Source organism: Epargyreus clarus, unplaced genomic scaffold (genome assembly GCF_041222505.1).
Source record: "Epargyreus clarus isolate Ecla_fem2 unplaced genomic scaffold, WU_Ecla_fem_2.2 ptg000001l, whole genome shotgun sequence".
Taxonomy (NCBI): Eukaryota; Metazoa; Arthropoda; class Insecta; order Lepidoptera; family Hesperiidae; genus Epargyreus; species Epargyreus clarus.
This window is the reverse complement of record NW_027332209.1, coordinates 10,371,475-10,397,242: the sequence shown is the minus strand read 5'-3', so window position 1 is coordinate 10,397,242 and position 25,768 is coordinate 10,371,475. Positions and strand designations below refer to the sequence as shown.

General features: G+C 36.0%; 2 protein-coding genes and 1 long non-coding RNA gene across 8 annotated transcripts; 2 read left to right on the top strand and 1 right to left on the bottom strand.

The window, feature by feature from the left end:
- Window positions 1-5: 5 nt before the first annotated feature.
- On the bottom strand, window positions 6-20,887 carry e(y)3 (PHD finger protein enhancer of yellow 3). 6 transcript variants are annotated; one of them, XM_073078817.1, is made up of 15 exons: window positions 20,586-20,887; window positions 15,385-20,433; window positions 14,783-15,278; window positions 14,508-14,611; window positions 14,326-14,427; window positions 14,178-14,253; window positions 13,411-13,561; window positions 12,419-12,651; window positions 11,476-11,705; window positions 10,115-10,250; window positions 9,486-9,687; window positions 8,629-8,817; window positions 7,136-7,307; window positions 3,163-3,272; window positions 6-2,168 (listed from the first exon to the last, which is right to left on the bottom strand). In XM_073078817.1, exons 2-15 carry the CDS (start codon window positions 20,403-20,405, stop codon window positions 1,906-1,908), a joined length of 7,485 nt encoding a protein of 2,494 aa, XP_072934918.1. In that variant the 5' UTR covers window positions 20,406-20,433; window positions 20,586-20,887; the 3' UTR covers window positions 6-1,905. The 6 variants fall into 6 exon arrangements, 4 of the variants coding, with proteins under 4 accessions (XP_072934918.1, XP_072934883.1, XP_072935050.1 ...); XM_073078782.1 differs by having other exon boundaries at window positions 15,385-20,887; XR_012102815.1 differs by lacking the exon at window positions 3,163-3,272 and adding an exon at window positions 4,743-4,827 and having other exon boundaries at window positions 2,030-2,168; window positions 15,385-20,886.
- A 716-nt stretch (window positions 20,888-21,603) lies between these two features.
- On the top strand, window positions 21,604-22,711 carry LOC140757476 (uncharacterized). Its single transcript, XR_012103987.1, has 2 exons — window positions 21,604-21,801; window positions 21,980-22,711. It is a non-coding gene; the product is annotated as an uncharacterized LOC140757476 (long non-coding RNA).
- A 1,180-nt stretch (window positions 22,712-23,891) lies between these two features.
- On the top strand, window positions 23,892-25,760 carry Naa20A (N-alpha-acetyltransferase 20 A). Its single transcript, XM_073079348.1, has 5 exons — window positions 23,892-24,091; window positions 24,178-24,293; window positions 24,573-24,702; window positions 24,945-25,081; window positions 25,519-25,760. The coding sequence occupies exons 1-5, from the start codon at window positions 24,039-24,041 to the stop codon at window positions 25,602-25,604; spliced, it is 522 nt and encodes a 173-aa protein (XP_072935449.1). The 5' UTR covers window positions 23,892-24,038; the 3' UTR covers window positions 25,605-25,760.
- Window positions 25,761-25,768: the final 8 nt, after the last annotated feature.

Below are 25,768 nucleotides of genomic sequence, written 5' to 3'. Positions count from 1 at the left end.
AGAACTCAAATTAAATTTACTTTATTTTTTTACAAAATTGACCGAACAGTGCGAGATTTCTAGAACGTTTACACTTGCATTAAGTAGACATAAAGTTATCATTATTCTTCTTACAAGTAAGTCTTAATAATTCACCTGTGTCAATAAAGCAATGCGAATTACGGTGTGAGGCACACCCAAACCAGTTGTGTATATCGTATAAAAGTTATAACATGATTTGATGAAATAATTTGAGGACATAATTTTTCTTTATCTTAAAAATTGTCACTAAGTAAATTATGATTAATAATAACGAAAGCATAATTATAAACTAATCATGATACATTACACTTAACCAGCATTAGTTCAAGTTACTGATTACCTGCACTTACATAGATCTAATACAAGAATATAATACACAACATATTGGGGACAATTGCACACAGCAGTGGTTAAAGACGATAGCGCGCGGAAGGGTTCGTAAGTACAGCAAATGCATACATCTGAGACAACCTTACGTATACAGGACAGCACAGGGCTCCGTCCCGGAAACTGACACCCAATGGCGGCGATAATACTATGTTCATTGTTGAATAAATAATATAATTTCTCCATAATGAAAATAAACATACTATACTCTCGGCTAAATAATTTATATGATTCTCTATAATCTATCGTAATTGGGTGCACATTTTCAGGACGAACGTGAATAAATTAGAAAATATAAGATAGGTAGCCTATGAGTTTTGTACTTTGAAATTAAGTCAAAACGCTGACTATTGTCTACGTATAAAAAGTTAAAACATTCAACGTATTTAATTGTAATAACAAAAACAAAATTCAGGAAAAAAATATAAATTCACCATTACCTTATGATAAATTCAAATTATGTCACAAAACCAAGAATATCTAAGATACTGCTTGCTCACAGAGATTCATTTCAGACAATAGTTAGCGTTTCTTCTAAATAAAACGATAATAATATTAAATCCATGTCTGGGAGGAAGAGCTGCTGAGAAACTAACAAAACGAGAACCTATAATCTAAATAAGTATAATTATCAACAGCTTTAAAACAATATAATTTTTATGCAAACCTGTCTAATGGGGATACAGTTTGCAAACAATATTAATAATAATCATATAAGTAAGTAATTCATTTAACTTCAGTCAGTGTATATCATTTATTCATCGATTTACTGGGATCCCAAATACCTATTACCGTTATCCTCGAATATATAGTGGGTATTAGATTGTATACAGTTGTATCCATATAAATGTATAACTAAAATAAATACCTTATTAAGCAAAATTAACAGTAATCTATAATTATTCTATTATAAGAAAAATAAAACAAAATGCGCTCTGTCTTCATTTTTCAAATGATGCAATAACCAAATTTTAAGACCAACGATTGCACGACAAATGCATTAAAAGGCAGATTCTTTACAATATACATTTTATTTTGCAGTTTTGGAAACAATCGCAGAAAGGAGCATACTAAACGAGACACGTATCTCGATACAGATTCACACACATATAAACAATAGTCGGTCTCACGGCGTAAGTTCGTTCCAAGAAACTAACATCAGGCACACTACTCAAAACGTTCGATCCTACTCGCCTCGACATAAATAACGCGCGGAGCGCACACGCGGCCCGTCTCGCGGCGAACCATTAAAACGTAATCTATCAATATTAAAAATAGTATGATTGCCCAGCTACCCATATAGTGAAGTTAGTATTAAGTTACTGTACAGCTCACATCGGGACCCGCTCCCTACGGCCACCGCCCGCCCGCGACGTCTCGCGGCCGCCGACGGCGCGGGCACCTTCCAACCGTACCGAAGCGAACGAGAGTCACGTACAAACTATTACGGCTAAATATATTACACGGTCCGAAACTGTACACTCGCGCACTCGCGGGTCAGTCCGCGGGCTCCACCGAGTCGGACGCGTCGGAGGCGTCGGGCGCGTCGGCGGCGTCGGCGGCGTCGGGCGCGCGGCGGCGCGACGCCAGGTACTGGCGGTGCGCGTACTTGTTGAAGCGGCGCTTGGCCATGAACAGCGTGGCGATGGTGCGCGGCGCGAGGCGCACGGCCGCCGCGCGCGACGTGATGCCGCCGCGCCGGCACTCGCCGCACGTGTAGTCCAGCACGTTCAGCGCAGACACCGTCGGCCTAACGCACTCTGCGGACAACCGCCCAGCTGTACTCCATCCACACACTCCGGACCACGCTGGGCCGATGTTGCCTTCGTTCGATTTCACTTTACCACACTCAATTATATTTTTGTAACAAGTAGCAGTAGACCATTTTATTAGCATTTATTCAACTTATAATTCAATTATAATTTGCATATACATTTTTTTTAAATCATAAAATGAAATAAGTAAGAAATCAAACGAAGGAGTCGGCCCAGCGACGTCACCACGGCTGCAGAACAAACAACGTATACGTAGCACACACAAATCGACGTAACTATTTGTCTATTTGAGGACGGTACCCTCGTGATTGCCTAGTTGCGAACCAATAGTTCCAGCTATCGACTATACGAGGCGGATTATAGGTATATTGTGTATATACATCATGCGGTCACCTATACGATCTTATCTATATATCACATCTAACAAAACTCAAAGCTTCCTATTAATGTATCGATTCTCTGTATATCTCACGGTAAATGTTTTGAAATTCATGTTAAAGCCTGTTGGACACAATTTTCGGAGGCGATTTACAAGGTTGTGTAAGGAGGAACCGTGATAGTTAAGACAGCGAAATATATGAGGAAGCATGAAGTATATATTATTTAAGTAATGCTGATATCGACATTCGTATAATGATTTATATGTAACCATGCGCATAATGCATAACGGGTAAAGCGAAGCAGCAAATATGAGGATATAACTTTTGTATTGACTTTATAATTTTACTGTAATAATTGAATTTATATTACAAAAATTATATCCTCATGTTTGCATAACACAAGCAATATAGAAAAAAATGCGGCTAGACGTCAAACGATTATTATAAAAAATAATTAACACCCCGAATTTCGAACCAGCTGTACACGCTATTCGCGACATTAGAAACAACAACAGCGAAAGACAACCGTTTAACTTCCAACCGCGGATGTGGTGGGGTGTAAGCGTATGCGGTCTACTGGTCGGTAGGGGGTGACGTACCTTGATGCAGTTGCCTATCGCAGAGCTTACATATGACGAGCTGCATTGTCCCCTTCGGGCCGATGAAGGAGCGCTCGCACAGCGGGCAGTAGCGACCGATGCGATACGCCCTACGTACGCACACACACATACGGATTGTACGCGCACAAGCACCGGAACACAGAAACACGCCATTAGTATCCACACGAGACCCGCTGCCGACTGGACGGTCTCAACTCATACTTCGTCGCTTTATTACTTATCTTCTATTGGCTCGCGCATCGAAGCTTGTTCGAGTTAATAGAGAATTGGAAATGATTGCCAAAACGAATGCCAAAGGACCTTTTATTGGAATGTAATTAAAATATTAGATATTAAAAGCGTACTACATATTAAAAGTTAAGTTAAATTGAAGTAAAAATAGAAGCATCCCTACATTGATAAATTTCGAAAATTGTAATGTTTTTAAAAGTTACATCCAAACCAAAAGTTAAAAGTGCTGATCATATAACAAAAAGTAACACATATATTGAAAGTTAATTGAAATATGTATACATATAATACATACAACATATAAGAATAAAACTACTAATACAATATGAAAGATTATGAAACACATTTTGAAATCAAAATAATACGGTTATGTCGTCGTGCAAGGAGCCAGAAGACAAGTAATAAAGTGTACTTCAAGTTAGTGAACTCAATGAGAACTGATGATTTTCTACACCCGTGGTTAGTTCGGTATGTTACATGAGACAATGAAGTTAGTACATCAGCGACGATGATGGCATGTCGACACCCAGTGGACCTATGCTATATTAACTGAGGCAACACAAATTAACATTTAAACGAACTATGTATTGCATCAATTACAAGTTAATCTAATACTCTCATTGTATAATACCAACAATATTATGAAATTCACAGTAAAGTCGACTAAACTAGAATTATCACTAAACATATATACAGATTAGGCCTAATTAGTGAAGATTATTGTTATGCAATTAAGATTAAAATATACAAATTATTGACGATAAATTTGGAAGATATGTTTTTTATCAAGTCCTACTTTACTGTTCGTTTAGAAGTTTGTATGCTCGAATATAAGAAAAAAGAATTAACTAGCAAAATATGTTCAAAATAGTCAAGAGCACACAGTCTTCGAGTACAGATTAACTAATATAAATAACTTACAAATCAAGGGATGTGTAGCATGCAACTTTATCAAAAGCCTAATTCTGCTAAGTAACAACACAGAAATATGTCGTCATTGGGTAAAACAAATTCAACTTGAGTAAAATAAATAAATGTACCATGCTGTAAAAGAATACGCTATTAATTAGTAGAATTAGGCAGCCGGGGAGTGTGCTAATTAAGAACGCTGCTTCGGATCTCATAGTAAACATTATGCGGGGGGGCAAAATGCTACAAATATACCAAAGACAAAGCGGATGTCGACAGTGAAGACACAGGATGGAGCGGCTTATGTTAGTCCACATCGAACACGCATGGGGTGACGTGAGTACACAGTAACTACCAAGACCAGTTATTACGTAAACAAATTACACATAGAATATTTAAAGACTATGTAAACTTTGTACTTTGCTATTCGCCTCCCGCGCTACATATTCTTCTCGATCTATGCAACTACGTGTTCAGGTTTTGACGTGGCCACTCTTGATTTTACTTGAAAAACAACACCGAAAACATTTAAAATGTGAACCACAAAGTGTAAAGTAAAGAAATAATAAGGGTTAGGTTAAGGTTTAAATAATTAATGACACAAATATTGCAATTAGAAATTCAGATTAACCTAAAAAGGAGAATGACTAAAACTCATTAATTTTATTAAACTAAAAAAAAAACCTGCAACCATTTTATACCTATATTACGATTACTAACAGAGGTTAAAGCACAGGTAAGACAATAGTACCAAATCAGGAAGGGGATTATCTACAGGTTTTTACAACACGCATGTGTCCTCATTACCGACGACTTAAAAAACAAATAGAGTACACGATTTTTCTTAACCTTTTATATAATGTGGTTTTCTTTATCATCTTTTTTTATATTAACATAAGTACCACATTCAGTTACCAAACTATTATTTTATTAATCTAGAAATACTTTATGGTACAATTTTAATATATTTTTTATGTAAGCATCACAGAATTTTACATAAATACAATTTCTCTTAACTACTTCAAATAAAATTCATATGATCTAATGATATAAATAAATTAACTATTTATTTTATAAGTAAAAATGAGATCTGTGTACTCTATCAAAACAAGGGTAATTAAATCTATATACACACATTGTAGAAGAAAATATAGTTAATCAAAATCACTAATTTGGTCAACTCATCATTGTAAAATACTATTTCAATTATAAATAAAGAAATAAATTCTTATTAACATGGTATATAGTAAATATCCTAAAGGTAGCTCTTTAATACCTACCTAATAAATGCATCAATGATTATATTAATCAACAATTAATAGAGAAGTTATTGATCTTATAATAAAGTGTTGTAAAATTTTGTGTTGAGGGACAGTGTCTCTTGTATTTTTATTCAATTGTTGTAGTCATTATGGGAACACAGAACCTACTGTTAAAATGTTAAGAATAAATTTGTAGACTTTACGCAGATATAAAACCCTTCTGAGGCTACTTGATATATTAATATTTACAATTTGGTTCCACTTCATACAGATCCTAATCTACATATATTGCACATTTTTTTCATATCAATAGATAACCTATATACAAATGTAAAATACCAAACCACCTTATATTACATCTAGTGCTGGACATTATAGTGTGCACTAACCACAAATAATTCTTATAAATACTTGTAGTTGCTAGTTTTTAACAACTTGAAGTATAATCAATGACTGTATTTCATTTTTAGATGATTCGCAAGGGGACTTCTGGGGAAGATCTGGGTTCGATTCCCGACCAGGTAGATATCTATATAAATGTTGATTGCAATTCTGTGGTTTATTGTTTGTGTACTCATCTTTTTGTTTCCACAGCGCCACATAAGAAATTCTAATATGAGTTTTTTATTTATCCATAATATCATACTGTCAACGCAAAAATACGTATTCCTAAAGATGTTGTTGTTCAAATATCTGCAGACAAGAAAATTAGGCCACTTACTAAAACGTCGTAGATTTTTTTTAAATAACAACTTTAGGTACTTTTTAAACGAATTATTTACTTTTAAAATTATTTGTTCGATAATTCTAAAGTTAAATAACGCATATAGAAGTAGCACAACATTATTTTATTAGCAATACGTAAGAAAATTGAAAATATGAAGAAAAATTCAGTAAAATAGTAGTGGCCTCTTTAGTAAAAAAATATAACTTTGCCTAAAACAACCTATTTCTGGCTTCATTGTCTAGATATAAATGAACCCTAATCAGTGTTTAAATACTTTAAAATACGTAATACACCCTAATTAGTGTTCAAAATACTTTAATATACGAAACACCTAATCAGCGTAGTCATACTTAAAAAAAAACGCCTAACATATTATATCAACACTCAACACTCCTCTGGTGTTGCAAATATTTGTTGACGTTGACATTGACTAGTTTCCTTCAGGTAGCACCAGAGATGTTAAAAAATAATCGATTATTATATTGTTATAATTGATTTTTACAGTAATATTAATAGATTTTATATAAATTACACCAGCACCGGCATGGCACCGTTTTTATTTAATCAACTTATACATATGAACTTAATTCATGATTTTTCATCCGTTGCATAGATACGTACTGTTTCTAAAAATAGATTTAAACACGTAATTTGTATATTCGATTTATAAAAAATCGATTAACATTACTGTACAAATCAATTATAAGAAAATAATAATCGATTATTTTTAACATGTCTAGGTAGCACGTCTGCTTTATCGTTAGGCTCAAATATAAAAAAAAAAGAAAAAAAGAAATCTCAAGTCCCTTGTGTAGCGACATACCTGGCGCACGGCGTGCACAGCGAGTGCGAGTACAGCTTGTGTCCGCCGGGCCCGCGCCGCGTCTGGTGGTGCCACTCGCCCGGCGCGCCGCCCGCCGCCGCGCCGCCGCCGCCGCCCGGCTCGCGCGCGCCGCACGACTTGCACACCGCGCACTCCACGCAGTGCCAGCGACCTGCAAACATCACGTGCGGACGAGTCAATATTTGCTTATTAGAGGAAGTGTTTTAGGGTTCCGTACCCAAAGGATAAAAACGGTACCCTTTACTAAAACTTAGCTGTCTTTCCGTCTGTCACTGTGATGATGTGTCGAGTCGGCCATTTTTGGTATTCGTGTGCTTTAGTACTCATAAAAAAAAGAATTGAGTCAGGACTCAGGACTCGAGTCCAGAGTATTCACAATGTACTTGAGTTAGCATGAAGTATTAGAGTACTTTGTAACACACAGTCCAATAGTTTTTTTTTACAATGTAGTAGTAGCAGACGAGCATGCAGTCCACCTGATGGTATGTGGCTACTGCCGCCCATGGACATCTGTAATCAACTCCAGATAGGATTAGATATTCATACCTGAGGTCGGCCACAGATGCGCCCCTGAGGACTAAGTTAAAACACCTCGGAAAAGTATGTCTCCATCACGCGAACGCACAAGAGAGGCGTTTTGTTTCGTTCACCTAATTCTTCACCGCCACACCTATTTCTGCCTAATAACAACAGTGTTAGGCGCTGCTGTGTTCCGTTTTGAAGAGTGTGGGAAGGGAGACATACTTTTCCAATGCGTTCCAGCTTAGTCCTCAGGGGTAGCGGTATATCTATGGTCGACCTCAGGTAGGAATATCTAATCTTGTCTGGGGTTGATTACAGATGTCCATGGGCACGCCTGCTTTATGTAATACTCTCTTCTTTATAATATTAGTAGAACAAGCAGTAAATGAATACAAAATTCATCAAATGTTAAAATACCATTACCTCCAAAAGATACATCTAAACAGTATCAACATCAAATAAATAAGATTTTAAAGTTTATTTAAAATGCTACCTTAAGAAGTAAATAAATAGTTAGTGAATCAGTTATACCTTTACTTTTTTCTATCTCCCTTTCATTATTTTTATCAAACCAGAATATAGCACTACATATCCATTACGCGAAAAAATTGTATGGCGATAGTCTTGTCACATTTCAAATAGGAAACTTTAACCAATCTATTCTAATATTATAAAGAGGTAAAGTTTGTTACTTTAATTGTTTGTTTGTAAGGACTAATCTTCGAAAATATTGAACAGATCAGGAAAATTCTTTCACAATCAGAAAGTTATATTATTCAGGAGTGATACAGGCCAAATTTTATTATGATTGAACAAAGAGTTCAGCGAAACATAATGGCAAATGTATATTTATTCAGCGGAAATTGAGAAAAATATGATGTTTCAGAAAAATATAATTAACCCTCAACGAATTGGCACAGATCGGCTAGTGAGCGCTATGAAGTACATACCGCCGGGCACCGCGGGCAGCCCCACGCAGTAGATGTGGAAGCCGCGGTCGCAGAGGTCGCAGAAGAGCATCTTGTCGTCGTCGGCGGGCCGCGCGCACGCGCAGCACGACTTGCACTCCGCGCACTGCCACGCGTACTCGCGGCACTTGCGGATCGTGTCCGCGCTCAGATCCACGCATGACGGGTGAACTGCGGAATATTATATTTTTGAATTCCATGAATTTTATTATTGTATTTATATTGAAAATCCTAATATTGTATCCCAATCTGTGCTTATATACATTTATGTCGTTGTCAATGATTTCCATTATACAAGTAACACGACAGTTTCGAGACTATATCATTCGAAATTTATTTTTTCAAAGCTAATGTATGAGACAAACGAGTTTTTTTTATGATTTAATTCACTGTGCTGCCCCTATGTTAAAAGTAAAACATATCTATAAAATGTACAAGAAGGAAAAAACAAAAATGACGTTGTTCCTACTAAATCACCGGGATTTGACCACAAAGACAACCCGCTTCGGCTCGACGGCTTCCCTTCGTTACGACAATGAAGTACGAGTGTCGTATAATCTGCGCCCAAACTTCTAGTCCGCTCTGAAGTTGTTGCGCGCAGGTGTAGTCAGAGAGCCAATGGTATCGAACACAAATACAAGCATATACTCCGTAGCAACAGTAAAGACCCACTAACGCAGCTATGTACCCGTGGACGAGAGCGGGCATCGAACAGGTGCCCGGGGGGTTGCCGCGCTGTCTTCGTCCCGCTAATACCTACGATTTGCTATTGCGAAGCAACTCATTTCTTTATTCAGGTCGGACTAGCGGTTTGGCGCAGATTCTACGACGATACTCACGCTTGGCGTTGCAATTGGCGCACACGAGGAACCTCTCGTGCGTGTACTTGCGGTTGGCCTCGAGCCGCAGCTTGCACACGCGGCACGTGTCCACCTCCTCGCCGCCCTTCGCCTCGTCCTTGCTGCTGCTCGCGCCGGCGTTCGACGACGACGAGCCCGCTTCGGCTTGACTGCTTCGCTTCGTTTTTGTCAGCTTTTTCCGCTGCAGATGATAGAATAGATTCAGTTTGTTACATCAGTGTTTACATGATGTCAAAAGTGAAAGAAACATAAATCTGAATAGATCAGATTTTACTCCGAAAACCACATAGATACATACAAATGTTGTAATCTTTGTTAAATGGCATTGTTTTTAGAATTTATTCTTCATTATTGAGAAAAAGAGCAGATTGTAATTCATAGCAATTCTTAAGCTAATTTATAAACACTTCAATACTAAATGTTTTTTGGAAATAATTACATAATTATGTTTATTGATACTGGGAAAAACAGTTCTACTTTACATGTTTTTTGGAAATAATTATATAATTATGTTTATATTGGGAAAAACAGTCATATTAAATGACACATTAATGTATGAAAAAAAAAAACAAAAATAGATCCGAGGTAAAACTTGTTAGTTTTCTTACCTTGGCGGGGCGGTGCGCGTCGTCGTCGGGGTCGCTGGAGGACGCGCGCGAGGAGCCCTCAGGCTCGGAGTCCGAGCTCCACACCGGCGACGGCGGCGCGGGCGGCGCCTCCATCGCTGTGTTCAACGGGAAGTACCTGCAGCAGGAAACATGGGAATCTTATGTGATTCTTTAGTGTCTTTTGTTTATTTATTTATGGATTACCAACATAAGACACAGATCATACAATTATAAGGTATACATTGAATATTTTTGGCATAGGTAACTGTTCTTATAATTAAAGGTAATTACAGCATGCTATGTGTTACAAATTATGATTTTTAAATAAAAAAATATAGTAAAAGAGGGTTACAAATGAGTTTAGAGCCCGATTCTACTCAATATTAGTTTTTAAATTACATACTTAAATGGGGTAAATTTTACTAAAACAAGTTAAGCAGTCTGTGCTGACATGGATCATTTATCATAACCAGATATAAATAGAATACATACCTACAGTAGGTGCAGCAATTAGACAGAAAGTTGTTATAGTTTTATTGCTGTCTAGACGAAATATTTATTATTATTAGGTTTAACAAGGTACATGTATTTTGGAAATACATATTTTATACAATATAAAATTAAAAGAAATATTTATATTTCTTTTAATTTTAAAATAAAAATATTTTAGAATAATAACAGACGATAAAAATTACGGCTGTGATTCAACGAAACTGTGATTTTGTAATTTTAACGTACCGCAAATAGGATTGGCTAATTTTAATAACTATTTGATCAATCAAAAATCTGCTATTAAATGCGAGAAAATAATACCCTTGATAAATATGATTGTCGTTTAATGTAAGTTCATCTGAGCTACTGCAAACAGTGTTGCTGACAGCCGTACAAACGGGCATTTACCACTAATCAGTCACCTGAGCTGCTGCGCAGTATACGAGCGGTAGTGTTGCTGACAGGCGTACATGCGGGCATTTACCACTCATCACTCACTCGAGTTGCTGCACGGTATATGAACAATTGTGTTGCAGACGATGCGTATATGCGGGCGTTTCGATTCTCACCTAAGCTGCTGCGCGGTATACGTGTGGTAGTGTCGCAAACGACGCGTACAAACAAGCATTTAAAAGACATCACTGCATCACAAGCATCACTGACCTGAGCTACTGCGCGGTACATGAGGGGTAGTGTCGCAGACGTGTAAAAGCGGGCGTTTGACAATCACCTGGTGCAAGGCATTATACGAGCGGTAGTATTGCAGATTAGGCGTACAAGCGGTCGTATGCCACTTATCTCTCACCTGAGTTGCTGCGGGTGTACGAGCGATAGTGCGGATATATGCGGTCTTTCGATTCGTCACTGACCTGAGCTGCTGCGCGGTGTAGGCGCGGTAGTGGTGCTGGTACTGTCCGGGCAGCAGCGCGTGCGGGTAGAAGCCGAGCGGCGGGCGCACGGCGGGCGGCGGCGGCGGCGCGGGCGGCGCGCGGCGGCGCAGCACGCCCAGCGACTGCAGGTCCGCGCACGCGCGCTGCCGCGACGCGTTCAGCCGGGCGTTCCACTCGCTCGCCGACGCTATCGCCGCTAGCGCCATGTCCTGCACGCGATACGCACGTTATAACACTTTTTTTTGTAATATGTGACAAGCAGACGAGCATGCAGTCCACCTGATGGTAAGTGGCTTCTGCCGCCCATGGACATCTGTAATCAACCCCAGATAGAATTAGATATTCCTACCTGAGATGGGCCACAGATACGTCGTTACCCCTGAGGACTAAGGTGGAATACCTCGGAAAAGTCACACCCTTCAAACCAGAACACAGCAGCGTTTAGCGTTAGCGTGCTGTTATGAGGTGAGCTGTATTTATCATTACACACAGGCTACTTAGGAAAGCAGAACATTTTTACATGCTAATTGATATCCTAAATGATAATCCGAAATCGATTCTTACCCCCACATGACCCATCGGATATTATATAGGCTGGTAAGGAAAAAGATCCATTTTCAGTAGCCTGGGAAAACTGATAAATAGCTAAATATTAAATATAAATGTCTATTCTAGGAATGCATGTAATTGTACCTATCATTTTGTATATCCATAGCATCCAGGGCGTAAGGAAAGCTGTTATAGACTACGAATGCTGAAGGTTTTATAATTATCAATTCAGATCTAATATGTATTTAATGGTTATATTTTAGCAAACACATATTTTCGTATATACGTAGATTTATTCAAATAGAAAACAAAACCTTAAATTATTGTATATCATGCTTGGTTTCATAGTGTTAAAGAAGATATTAAAACTCACCTGTCTAGTCTTCTCCGGGTCAACTTTTGGTGGTTCAGGTTTCGCATCAACTGGTTTCTGCTCCATCTTGACATCAGACTTTTCGGGTTTTTCTTCTTTTATCTCCTCCATTGGTTCCTCAACTGGTTCAGTGAGTTGCCTCTGACGCTGGTGAGATCGATAATCCTCATACTTGTGTGGGTAGTCCGAAAGCATTATGTCTAACACTTCGCTTGCATCTACCGCTGTAATTCCTGTAACAGTTTCATGGTTTTACTTATAATTTTCACTTTAAGTAGTAACTATTTTATTACATCATACAATAGAATAGTATCATATAATAGAATTGTAAATAAGAAAACCATCTTCATTAATTTATGCTATGATTGCACTTAAAAAGGAAGCTGAAATTATACTTCCAGACATTTTAGTTATAATAGTTAATTATACAAAAAAAAATTAAAACATATTTAATCATTTTGCAATTTTTTTCAACACAAACAAGAGAGAAGGGTATTTTTTTTACATTTAAATAAATATACCTACATCCTATTATTGTACTCCCATAGCATATCCGATCATTTTGAATTTAATTATATTATTGTGGTTTAATGGAGGTATTGTTTGCACAACTGTTAATGGTTATCACTGTTATGTTATTGAGTTGTAATGTATGGATTTAATTACATACATTGATTTCTTTAAATTTTACTATGTTACTACTGTTTGTTGTATAACATTAGGAAGCCAAGTTTTGAAATAATCCTGAATACAAACTAAAAATCTTGTATTGATTAGTTATGGAAGATGTTGAATGCAATTAACATGTTACAAATGTTATAATACAGTTTTTATATTATTATTTATTACAATATTGGTGTAGTGTTCTGCTAATTAGTAGGTAATTACTAGGTATATATTTTTTAATGTAATTTTACACATGATTTGGTCACTGACGACCTTAACCTTTCCACATACATGTATCTTGGTCAAAATGAAGTAATTTTACTGACCGAGGTCACAAAGGGCTTCCGTGACCAACCCTTTGCCGAGCACGTAGTCTCGTTCCTCGCCGACTATTGTCCGCCGCTTCAGCTCCGGATATCTCCGCTTGAAACTCTTCACGCCGAGAAACATCGCTACTTGCTCTTGTATCATCATTACCTGTATCAACACTTCTATATTAATACCGTAATTACTATAAAAAATAATATATTCATGCACAATTACTTAATTGAGCTATTACTACAAAAAATACAATCAATTATGAAGAATTCTTAAATGGCAATTTGGAGATATAAACAGACGATTTAATTTTCATTTGAATGTTTTATGTTTCCACTAACTCAAATTTAATATCAATTACAGATTTTTGACTGCTTGAGTATTTGGAATGCCTTAAATTGCAGACTTGACAAACAGAAAGGCAATGTGAACATGAAATCTGAATATGTTTCAGATTTGATGTTCACATTGCCTTTCTGTGCATATTGTAATTAAAAATTGTACTAAATCTAAGTGATAATTACGACACATTTAAAATTTAACCATTAGGCTGGGACGTTTTTCATTCAATTCAATTCAATTGAATTTCCGTCAATATTCAAAATATTTCAGTTGTTAAATGAAATGGAAAAAAAATACATTAAACAATTGTACACTATAAAATAAGACTTTATAATTTTCATGTATGTCTATCTAAATATACATTAATGTTTTGGATGTAGTAATAAAATGTTATTTTAGTGTCAGAAATAACTACAAAGTAATAATAGTGTACCTGATGTTCCACATCTGCCTTCTCGGGTGGTGGCCATGTGTACTCTTTCACATCAGCAGCTGTCCACACTTTATTACTGCAACAACAAAAGTTATATTAATATCAACTTCATATTATAACTTTACACATATTCTATTATGAAACTTACCTATCAAACAGATCAGCAAATTTTGATTTTTTCATTTTATTACTTTCATTGGTAGAACTCTTTACAGAGCTTTGAGAGTCTTCGTCCAAGAGATGAGATGGCCTGAAAATGTACATGTTTTTAGTAACAATTTTAATATCCATCACCAATTTTTAATTATGACATTATAGTTATGTATTTACTTTGCCGGCGTTGCGTTGTCGTCCATCATACAGGTTTCCTCCTCAAACAACTGCACCGTCGTAGTCGCCGGGCCACAAACGCGGCCATATATTCCCATCGTTTCCTGAAAGTATACATATAAGCTTTAAAGTATATTTTGGAAAATATTATTTATTTTAACATAAATAGAAATCTAAGTAGCATTATTATAATATTACGACTACTATATAAAATTACGACGACCTACATTTATAAGGAAAGATGCCTAAAATTAAAAGTATGTAAATGATCATACCTTCATATACATAGCTCCCCTGCCGCCGCCCCGGCCGCGGCCGCGCCCGCCGCGCGGCGTCTTGACCGGCGTGCGGCCGCGCCCGCCGCGACTGCCGCGCCCGCCCCGACTACCTCGACCTCGCGAATCCCCCACCATTTCAGGCGACTTCATCAACGAACCCTCCAAATTAGGTAACGTATTCTCCAGAACCACCTTCAACTCGGCGTTCTCGCCGAAGAATTTCAATTCGTTCGACGAGGTTCGTCTCCTGCTCGTGAGCGGAGTGGAGCACATGGACGGCATTTTGTCGAGGGCCTCCGTCATCCGGGGCAGCTTTATCCTGGAACTTGTGGGATCTATCTCCTCTTCGGTTTTTTGCTGCTCGATGAAGATGCTGTTGGCGGTCTCGACGGGCGGCTCGGGCGTTGACGAGGGCGTGGCGTCCAGTCGCCGAGCGCCCCGACCGCGTCCTCTGCCCCCTCCTCTAGGCTTAACTAGGACTACTGGTCGATCCCTGTAAATACACATCAAAAGATTTAAAAAATATATCATACAATGGCATTTTTGTAACAATTAATTTGATAAAAATTACAAATTTCAATAAAGTGCAAGAAAATTACCTGGATAATCGAAGTGATCTCTGTGGTCGCTCTTCAAGTGCTGGTACTGGTAGTGTAATTACTGGCTTTGCACCCTCAGAGACTGGTAATTTTCGAGGTCGACCACGTTTCTTAGGTTGTGGTGTCATATCCACGGGCTTAGGAATGTCTATACAGTCGGTATTCGCGTTAGATGCTGTGATCTTAGAACTATCGACTTCTAATGGATCCTGTGACACTTCATCAGGAGTCATATTAAAATCGCGAGATTCGGAATTATCGTGAAACATCATCTCGTGTATTCCAGGTTGAGATTTTTCTAAAGGTAATGTCACACTGACAACATCTGAACTGCCTGTTGATGTACTAGATTCTAATTCGGGAACCAAACAGTTATCCTTTTGTGTGCAGTGAATATCATTAAAAGGTAATGATTGAATTTGTTTTGCTTGTAAGTTAGATAGAATATTATGTAACTTCGAGTTTCCATTTTTGGAGCAGTTCTCGTTATTGAGAAGTGAATGATTTGAAGTTTTTATTACTTGCTTATTCTCCAATTGTTTAGTTGGGGACAACTGAGGACTTTTTGATATGATAGGAGTTATTGTAAGAGCCTTATTTGATAATAATTGTCCAAGTTTTAATCTTTTTGTTTCTAAGACTGAAAGTTCAGGCTCCTTACTTTGTGGTTGATTTATTTCAGCAGGAGACATTCTTTTACCAGCATTTCGTCGTAAAATGGGTGCTTTCTCTGCACTTTGTACTATCCTCGAACTACGCAATCTTTTACCCATAGGCGTAGTACTTGCTACTGCATGTGTTTTTCTCCTGCTATTTAAAATACTCCTATTTTGATGAATTACATCATTAACATAATTAGGAGAATGATCAGATGCTGGTGAATCTGGTCGTTTTACTTCTTCAGTTATAATTTTAGCTGCAGGGCCGTGATCAGTCTTATTAATTTTCAATATTATTCTGGGGGAATCTTGGTCAGAGTTTTGATTTATTACCTTATCATGAGAGACATTTATTTCTAATGGTTTTGTTACACTTTCATTTACCTCCTTACAAAGCTCCTGTATTGATCGAACTTTTAAGTGTACAGGGGAAGATCTCATATCATTAGATTTTTCGATAGCTCTATCCGGTTTATCATGAGGTAACACAGTGCTTACTTTATCACTTAAAACCTCTTTCTTCATCGAAAGATCCTTTGATATTGGGGATACACGGTCTTGTCTTGATTGTGGTGGGGATGAACAGTTGCTTACTTTTGATTTGCTTTCATCAAGAACAGTTTCCACATCTTTTCTAACTTCTAGCAGCTTCTTCAACAAAGTACAATTTTGCCTAGAATGTGATTGATGCTTTTGTAAAGGTGTCATTTCAGATTCTACAGATGGTTTTTTTAGATTTTGATTCACATATTCTGGAATTTTATTTAACCCGTCCATAGTGGAAGACTCTGTCTTTGCATTAGTTTGTGCAGAATCTACCAGCAATTCATTTTCCAGCATACCTGACACAACAATTTTATTTTGACTTTTCTGTTCTATTAAATTTACTTTGCTGCCTTCTGATCCTTTTGTATCAATTGAGTCTTGTATACAATTTCCTTCAGGCTGAACATCTACCCTCTCTGACTTCTGTATTTGCTCAGATGTACATTTTTCACCCACAACATCTGTTATCTTTATACTTGAGCTACTGGCCAAGCAATTAACATGTTGCTCAGTTTTATTTGTAGTAATATCCTTAATACAATCCAAATCAGGCGGCTTCACAATAGGTTTGATATTAAGTTTTGATACAGTTGGTATATTCTCATTGATATTATTATAATGCCCAGTGTTATCATTCTTTTCAATACTGTACACATTTTCATTTGTGTTTGAGTCAGCCTTGGCCTTCATGTTTATTTTCATAACCAATGGTGGATTTTTGACTGAAATGTCTTCACTTTCTTCATTAGCCTTGGATTTAATATCATCTGGTTTTAGAACTGGTTTAATATTTAACTTTGTTACAACAGGCACACAACCATACTTCATATCAGTTTTTAGACTGTCCTTCTTTGGAGAAGATGGAGATTTTCTGCCCTCATCAGGTTTCAGTAACGGTTTAATATTTAATTTAGTCACAACAGGAATATGATCTTCATTCAAAGAACTACTTGGTTTAGGTTCGTCTATATCATTTGGTTTACAAATTGGTTTGATATTTAATTTTGTCACTACTGGTATTTGATCATTATTATCATCACTAGAATTTCCAGTCTCCGAAGACTGGTTTTCACTATCTTTATGTACATCTTCATCTACAGGCTTAATAATAGGCTTAATGTTAATTTTAGTAACAACAGGTATACTATGTTCAGCAGTTTTCAAATCATCACAGTCTTTTTCTTCAGAAGTGTTTGTATCGGGGCTTTTTATTGGTTTAATATTTAATTTAGTTATTTTAGGTACATCTTCTGTACTAGAATCTACTTCACTATCTTTAGGTTTAACAATAGGTTTAATATTTAATTTCGGAACTACAGGAACTTTAGCATCCAAACTGTCAGATGTTTCACCACTTTCAGTGGGCTTTACAATAGGTTTTATATTTAATTTTGTCACTACAGGGATATGATCATGGTCATCATTTGTCTTTTTAGGAGTTTTAGGTAGTGCTTCATTATCAGTTTTAATTACAGGTTTAATTGTTATCTTAGGCACATGTGTGCTTTCTTTAACATCTGTGCTGGAAGAAAATGAATCTGTAGAAATCTTTAACTTAGGGATTTGTTGAACATCAGACTCGTCTGAAATATTCTCTTTTTGTGCAGAATCGGGCGGTTTTATTGGTTTAATTGTTAACTTTGGACTGAGTGGTTGATTTTCAGTTTTTCCAACATTTTTAATTGTAAGCTTCGGTATCTTTTCGGGTTGTCGATCATCTGTTTGACTTATAACCACTTTGAGCTTGGATGGACTTTCCGTTCTACTTTGTTCGTCATTTTCACTATTTTGGATTCCCTTTATTGTCAGTTTTGGAATATTTTGCTCAGTATAAAATTTTCCTTCAGTTTCGGTACCAGGTTTGCCCAGTTTTATTGTAACTTTTGGAACTACATCTGGTGGTCCATGATCTGATGCCGATGCTTGGTCTGAAGTGCTTGTACTTTCATCATTTTCTGAACATTCTGATTCCGATATCTCACTACTACTGGATTTTCTATGAAAGTCTGTAATTTTCTCTGGCCTTCTAGGAATAGGTTTTATATTGATTTTAGTTACAGTTGGTATTTGATTGTTTGATTGTTGACCTTCAACTGGATTTTCTTGATTTAGTTGTGGTGGAGGTCTTATTGGTTTAATTGTAACTTTAGGCACTGGTGGTTTTAGTTCTTCAACTAATTTATTTCCCAGTTTTATTGTCAATTTAGGAACCTGTTTTGTACATTCAGGTTCAGTCTCATGACTACTAGTACTACTACTATTGTCATTAGTCTGCACTTCAGTTTCTTTTTCTGGCGATTCTGTAGAACTTGGTATGGATAGATTTAATTTTATTGGTGGTACTATTTTGGTTTCCTTGTTAATATCCTCTGAAGATTCAGATGTATTAGGCACACTCTCCTGTAAGGATTCATCATTTCTATCACATGTATCTGTTGTTGTTATGATAACAGGTGTTTTGCTGTCTGATTCTAAAGATTGAGGAGCAGTTTCACTATCAGGTTCAATAGGTACCGGATCGGAAACTAAATCACTTTTTGCAGGTTCAATGTCTGCTTTTGAAGTACTAATGCAACTTGTTGACTCAGTACATGATTCAGTAGAGAGACTTTCAGATGATGTTGATTGACACTGTTCTCTTTCTCTTGGCAGAGATTGTGTAGCGTTTACACTTTCAGTAGTTATACTATGGCTAACTTGTGGAGTAATTTTTTGTCTAATTAGCTTAATTTTTTTAGGAGGACACATTGATGTTTCTGCTTGGCAGATACTAACTTCACTTACATTTCTAATCTCTTCTGGCTTTACATTACCATGTACAAGGGGCACAGCATCAGACGAACTAGACACATCCTTGACAACACACTCACTAGTTTGTTCCGATGTGTTAAGATTAATACTTTGTGAATCTACCGTCGACGACACAGTAGAATCAGGCCTACGATCACTAGGGGCTGGTCGCACGAGACGTCTTCTGAGAGGCGACCGTGTCACAGTTTCAGTTACTTGCACTCTTCCATCACTCACACTATTGTCACTAGAGGTTGACTCTGCACTTTCAACAGTCACATTGTCTCGAATATCACTCGATGTCACACATTTTACTGTCCGTTCACTTGATGCACTATTGTTAGAGTCTAATATAGGTTCAATTGGTTGAGGTTCACTGCTGGATGGAATATTTGGGGGTGGGCTGCTGGGTGGCACTTCTGAACAAGATGCAATGGGCTCCTTAGCATCTGTGGACTCAGATGTTTCATCACAGTCAGCCTTAGGGGTGCTTGACGGCGGTATATAAACACATTCAGTACTCGCCTCTGCTGTGGCCTCATTCTGCGACGTACTTTCCGCTTGCACATCGACGCACTCTGAACTTATCACATTTTCACTTTTGGCACTAACGACAGCAGTGGTGTTTGGTGACAGGGGTGCATTTTCGGCTAACACATTTTTAACTTCCTCTTTTGCACTTTCCGACGGTTCACTACTCTGAATTGTATCACCAGCATCATCAGTATCCAAGACGAGAGGTAGGCGTTTCGGTGCTCCGGGTCCATCCACGATCTCATCTATCATGTCCAAGATCGCTTCGGTGCTAGTGTTGACGTCGTGCGTCGACGGTGAAGGCACACTGTCGCCGTCGAAGTTGTCCTCCGACATCGCGAGGTTTTCGCCCGTCGTTCTCGATTCGGAAGATTCTTGCTGCGAACTACTAGTTGCATTGACGTCCTCAATACCTCCGATGTCCTTTTCCCGCGCCGATGTACGGCGGGAGGCGATCGTCGCAGCGCCCGCATCATCCTCTGAACTCTCCATTATCTACTGTTTCGCGACGCTGTCATATCTGAAATATAAAACGTCCGCTGGGTGATATTTACGTTACGAATGGGTAACCTGACGACGTGAGAGCTTGACGAACCACAGGCACCATTCTAATTCACCATAACGCTACAGAAATATGTTCACTGGGTCCATGGTGTTGATTATTGTACCTACACATGTACTTTATTCTCATATTAACGACGTTTACGTGTCGTCCGAATACGCGCGGGGTCTTGAAAACTATCCATTCAACAGCGTAAACCGGCAAACAAAAAGCTTGTATACGCCATTTTTAAAACCAAAGACATGGCAGGTTTGGCTGTATGAGCCAATAAAAAATATTTTATACGGACAATTCGGCCATTGTCGTGTTGGTAAACTGCAAGAAGCCCATAGATCGCTCCACTTGAGCTTTTAGCTTGTAAAAGAGTAATAAATATGCCTTTCGACATGTGGTAAAACGAGTAGGATAATAGCTCCAAACGTAAGCGAGATTATTTCATATGGCAATAATAGAAAAACAAAAAGCAAATAAACGATCAGCTTACGCTTATCTAGGTTAGATTGTTACCAAAATATCTTCAAAAGTCGGCAACAAATAATAAAAAGTTAACAAAAATACTATTTCTTTCTTTACTTTAACATAATTACGTTATAAGCTAATTGGTCTTGAATGTTAACATTTTTACCAAACGTGGTCATAATCCGCAATGTAGCTTATTCTTATTTTATCATAGTTTATTTAATAACATTTCTATAAATTACTTATTTTTATAACAACTATATTATGGACATCGACAAAATTGTATGTATATCTGATTAATATCTTGGTTTTATTTTAAAAACTAAACTTAAAAGTATTGTTTTTGGTTATAAAAATGTTTGGCGGGAAAAATGAACAGGTTGGATTTTAGATTGTTTTTGTGAAAAACAATTGGGTACTTGACAGTTATAACAATAAAATATGAAATATGTTGGATATGATAGCTTATAAGTAAACATAAATTATGCAGTATTTCGTTTATTTTTTAATACGTTCTAAGTATTTTAATTTTTAAAAAGAAATTTTCGATTTTTTATCTGTGGATTTTAAATCCCAAAACGGCGACAGTGCTGCCTCAAATGTCATGTGACGTCACTACATCGAAACCATAGAGTATTATTATATACATGTTAATCGAAAGTAATCGAAACCAAACAAGACAAATAATAATTAAATCGTTTGCTGTTAGAGTTGGTTGAATTTATGTTGTGAACCGAAATGAAGCCATACTATATTAAAGCTGATAGCGTGAACCTGCTTAAAGAAGATCCATATATGCAGTGCAATAAATCAAAATGGATACAAAAACTTCCGTGAGATAACCTATGGAAATATCAAATAAACAACGTAAGTAAAACATTCTTTATATTTACATTTAATCATATCAGACAATTAAAACATTTCTTAACTGACTTCAGACAGAAGAAAGGTTGTCATCAAGTAATTATTAAGATTTTTTTAAATATACTTATATTCTTATGTGAACTGTTTTAAGGTTATTAATTGGTTATATTTATATTTACAGATCTTCCCGACAATCGTATAGTGACGACGTTATAGAGTATGTGCAGTTTAAGAGGAAGGCAAGTTTGTGTTTCATGAAAAGTAAGTTGTCCTGAATACAAGGTACATCAATGAAAATGAAAATGTGATGACTGTCCTGCCTAGAAGAAGTGTGGAGCCAAAAGTTTCGAAAGTGGGCACCAGTCAGAAATACATAAAGTAAAGTACACGGGAAATAGTACTTCTTTACTTGCGTAACCTACCCAACAAGATGAAGGAAGAAAAGTGACCATACAGTTCCTATTATTGCATTGCAATTTAATTCTGAAAATGACAGTGATAAAAATATATATCCATTTGTTACGGAAAATAATTTTAGTAATGAAGAAAAGCAGACACGCAAGCAGCACAAAAATTTAGCTTAGGTGATCTGTAGTAATTATTGTAACTGTAACATATGATAAATATATACAAAAGTTCTACTGTGTGTACTCACTAATAGAACCATATAAACCAAATAAACAAAGAAATCGGTTAATAAAATACTAATATTAGCAAATCATGTATTTTTAATTATACAGTCCTGTAACTTAATCAGTGCACATGCACCATCAATAATAACAGTCATGAAATATTTTAATTGTGTCCTATTAATTACAGAATGGGCCCTTAAAATAGAATTCTCATAGACGTCTTATAATTCTATTCTTATCATAGACATCTATATAATATATTAAATATATGAATACTTCCACTTGCTGTTTTGTTTTGATTACGTCCCGTTCCAATGATTTGGAATTGACGAATCACTCGAGAGTTACTAAATTTATTCCTTTTTTTCAATAATACTTCTCTTACATAGCTAGTATAAAATGTCATTGCTTGCAAACAGAGGATTTAAACATATAAGAATCTGCAAGTTCTTTAACGTTTATGAGATTTGGGTTTAGGGACTTGTATAAGCAAATTTGTTACGATCGTACTTGTACACATCGTCACTGCACACGTCTTATAATTTGTCATTTATTTAAATTTTAGTTATAATAGCTAAATAACTCTCAATTTTCTTCTAAGCGTTGACTTTGTATACAGTATAATGACGTTTCGCCACAAAATGACACTTGACCGCCTGATTTAACGCGACGTTCCGTTCACCGTAAAGAAAGTTCGATTTTTATTAATGAATAGCCCTTTTTTCGAAAAAGTGATCAATGAAAGGCATATATAATACGTATACTAATTCATTAAAACACTTTCCCAAAAAGTGTCAAGTAGCCAATTGATACATAAATTATTGATATGTAATAAAAGTATTAAATATTACACTTTTTGATGTTTTATATGACCTTTTAAATACTTTATAGTACTTATAAAAATCTATAAAGAAATAAAATGTGGTGATTCGTTATTTTCTATTACTTGCAGAGTTATGGTATTAAATGACTATGAACTATGACTGATTATTGTAATGTAATTATAGTTTCTGAACGATTAAATCATTGAAGATATTTCGAAAACCTAAACTACAATCCGACAAAGCTACTGTGCGTGTGACGATTTTCGAAAAAAATATATTTCTTGTCAGCTTCATGAACGATTTTTAAATTCCCCCAAATATAAAGTTTTAATTTGTACGTCAATTTAATAAAATTATGATCTTAAAAACTAGAACTTACGTTGTTTGTCAGTAAAATGAATAATTTTTCACATTGTTATAAGAGATTCTCAATAGTACGTTAAATATTGACAAATATTATCGTTATTTTTTTCCACTTTATAGGTAGTTTTGTCAACCTATGCAATATTATAATGGACTTAAATGGACAGTGGCGCCTCTGCCATGACCGAAACTGGAAAATTTATTGGACTAATAGTGACACTTGACACTTGACAGTGACAAATTAGAATTCCCATTGTCCATATTGTCATTAAATTTCATCCGATTTACTATAATACATACTGTAAATTGCAGTTTCGTGTGTATAACTGTATATGGTGAAAACTTAAAACATAACCTATAAAATACTAGTGTTATAACTTCATACATTTAAAAAAATTAAAACAAAACTAATTACATCAAAATGACAACAATTCGTCCTTTTACTTGCGAAGATATGTTGACTTTTAATAATGTGTAAGCTATTTATATTATACTTGGATTCGTACTTGATCATTCTGTTTTGAAAAGCTAGTGAAATAAAATGTATTGTTCCCTTGCAGAAATTTGGACCCGCTTACCGAAACGTACGGATTGTCATTTTATACACAGTATTTAGCACACTGGCCCGAATATTTCCAAGTAGCGGAATCACCGAGTGGCGAAATTATGGGATATAGTAATATGCTATTATGATTTACATTGACAATATCATTGCATATCTCTTGGGAGCTATAATAAGTTTTGATTTAACAGACTAAGTCTGGAGCAGTACTTTCAATAAGTCCTTTGTATTAATATACAAAGGACTATAATATAGTGGTCTACAAATATTTTTCATTGGTTTTTGATAAAATTATAAACCTTTAATTTAGTTTTAGTAAATATGCATCTATGTGATTAAACTTTACTTTGAGAATTAATTAATTTTTGCAGTTAATGGTACACTTATTTTCAGTAATGGGCAAAGCCGAGGGCCATGGTGAGAATTGGCATGGACATGTGACTGCTTTGACAGTCAGTCCCGACTACAGGAGACTTGGTCTTGCAGCTACCTTGATGAATATTCTTGAAGATGTTTCTGAAAAGTAAGTTTTGTACTTCTATGATACTCGTAAACATTACTACTTTCTTTAATGAAAAGATTTACAATATAACAATATTTTCTGTTGTGTGTACAATTAATTTATGCACTTATAATTTCATAAAAATAGTATCTTTTTAATATTATGATATGCTTACTATTGTATTACTTATTTCATACAAGCTAAGCTTTGTTTTTAAAGACTTTCGATCTTTCTCTACATATAAAAATGTTCCTTCATTATAGGAAGAAAGCCTACTTTGTGGACTTGTTTGTCAGAGTTAGTAATAAAGTAGCAATCAACATGTACAAGAATCTGGGGTACATTGTGTACCGAACTGTATTGGAGTACTACTCTGGGGATCCTGATGAAGATGCTTATGGTAACATTAACTTGTTTGTTACCTATATAATATGCATTTCAAACCTTTCTTTTTTAAAAGCCAGTTTAAGACCCGAAGGGAAACTATATTATTCTCTTGCCTCATATCAAGGAATTTACAGGCACATTGTACCTATATGCAAAGTTTCTTTATGAGAATAAATTATTTAAACATATCCAGATAGAAATGGTACATTACCAAAATTTTAAATACAACTAAGTCAAAATTTTTATACATCAAGTAGTTGCACAATTACATCTCTTAGAGTCACTTAAAATATATTATTTAAACTATCAGACACTAGTTGTGTAACTATATACATAGAGATTTTCATTTATTACTGTATTAATTTGGTCTATGGGTTATTCATCTATTCATTTTCTGAGCAAGCCAATTTACATGTAATGAAATAGTAATGTATTTTTTTTACTTTTCAGATATGAGAAAAGCTTGTTCGAGAGATATAAATAAAAAATCTGTGGTTCCGCTAGCTCATCCAGTGAGACCTGAAGATGTGGACTAAAAGCCTATAACTGACAAATTGCTAGTGCTATTATATAAGAACATTTTGCATATTTTCGCAAAGTAACTTCTATTTATTTGAAGCGTGTAAGACTGGTTCAGGGATGACAACCTCTGTTATTATATTATAAAACAGAAGAAAAGTCTATGCAAGAAAGACTTGTT

Coding starts and splice junctions, on each gene's coding strand:
- Naa20A (XM_073079348.1), top strand. CDS start 24,039: ATGACAACAATTCGTCCTTTTACTTGCGAAGATATGTTGACTTTTAAT. Junction 24,092..24,177: donor ATGTTGACTTTTAATAATGT/GTAAGCTATTTA, acceptor GTTCCCTTGCAG/AAATTTGGACCCGCTTACCG. Junction 24,703..24,944: donor CTTGAAGATGTTTCTGAAAA/GTAAGTTTTGTA, acceptor CCTTCATTATAG/GAAGAAAGCCTACTTTGTGG.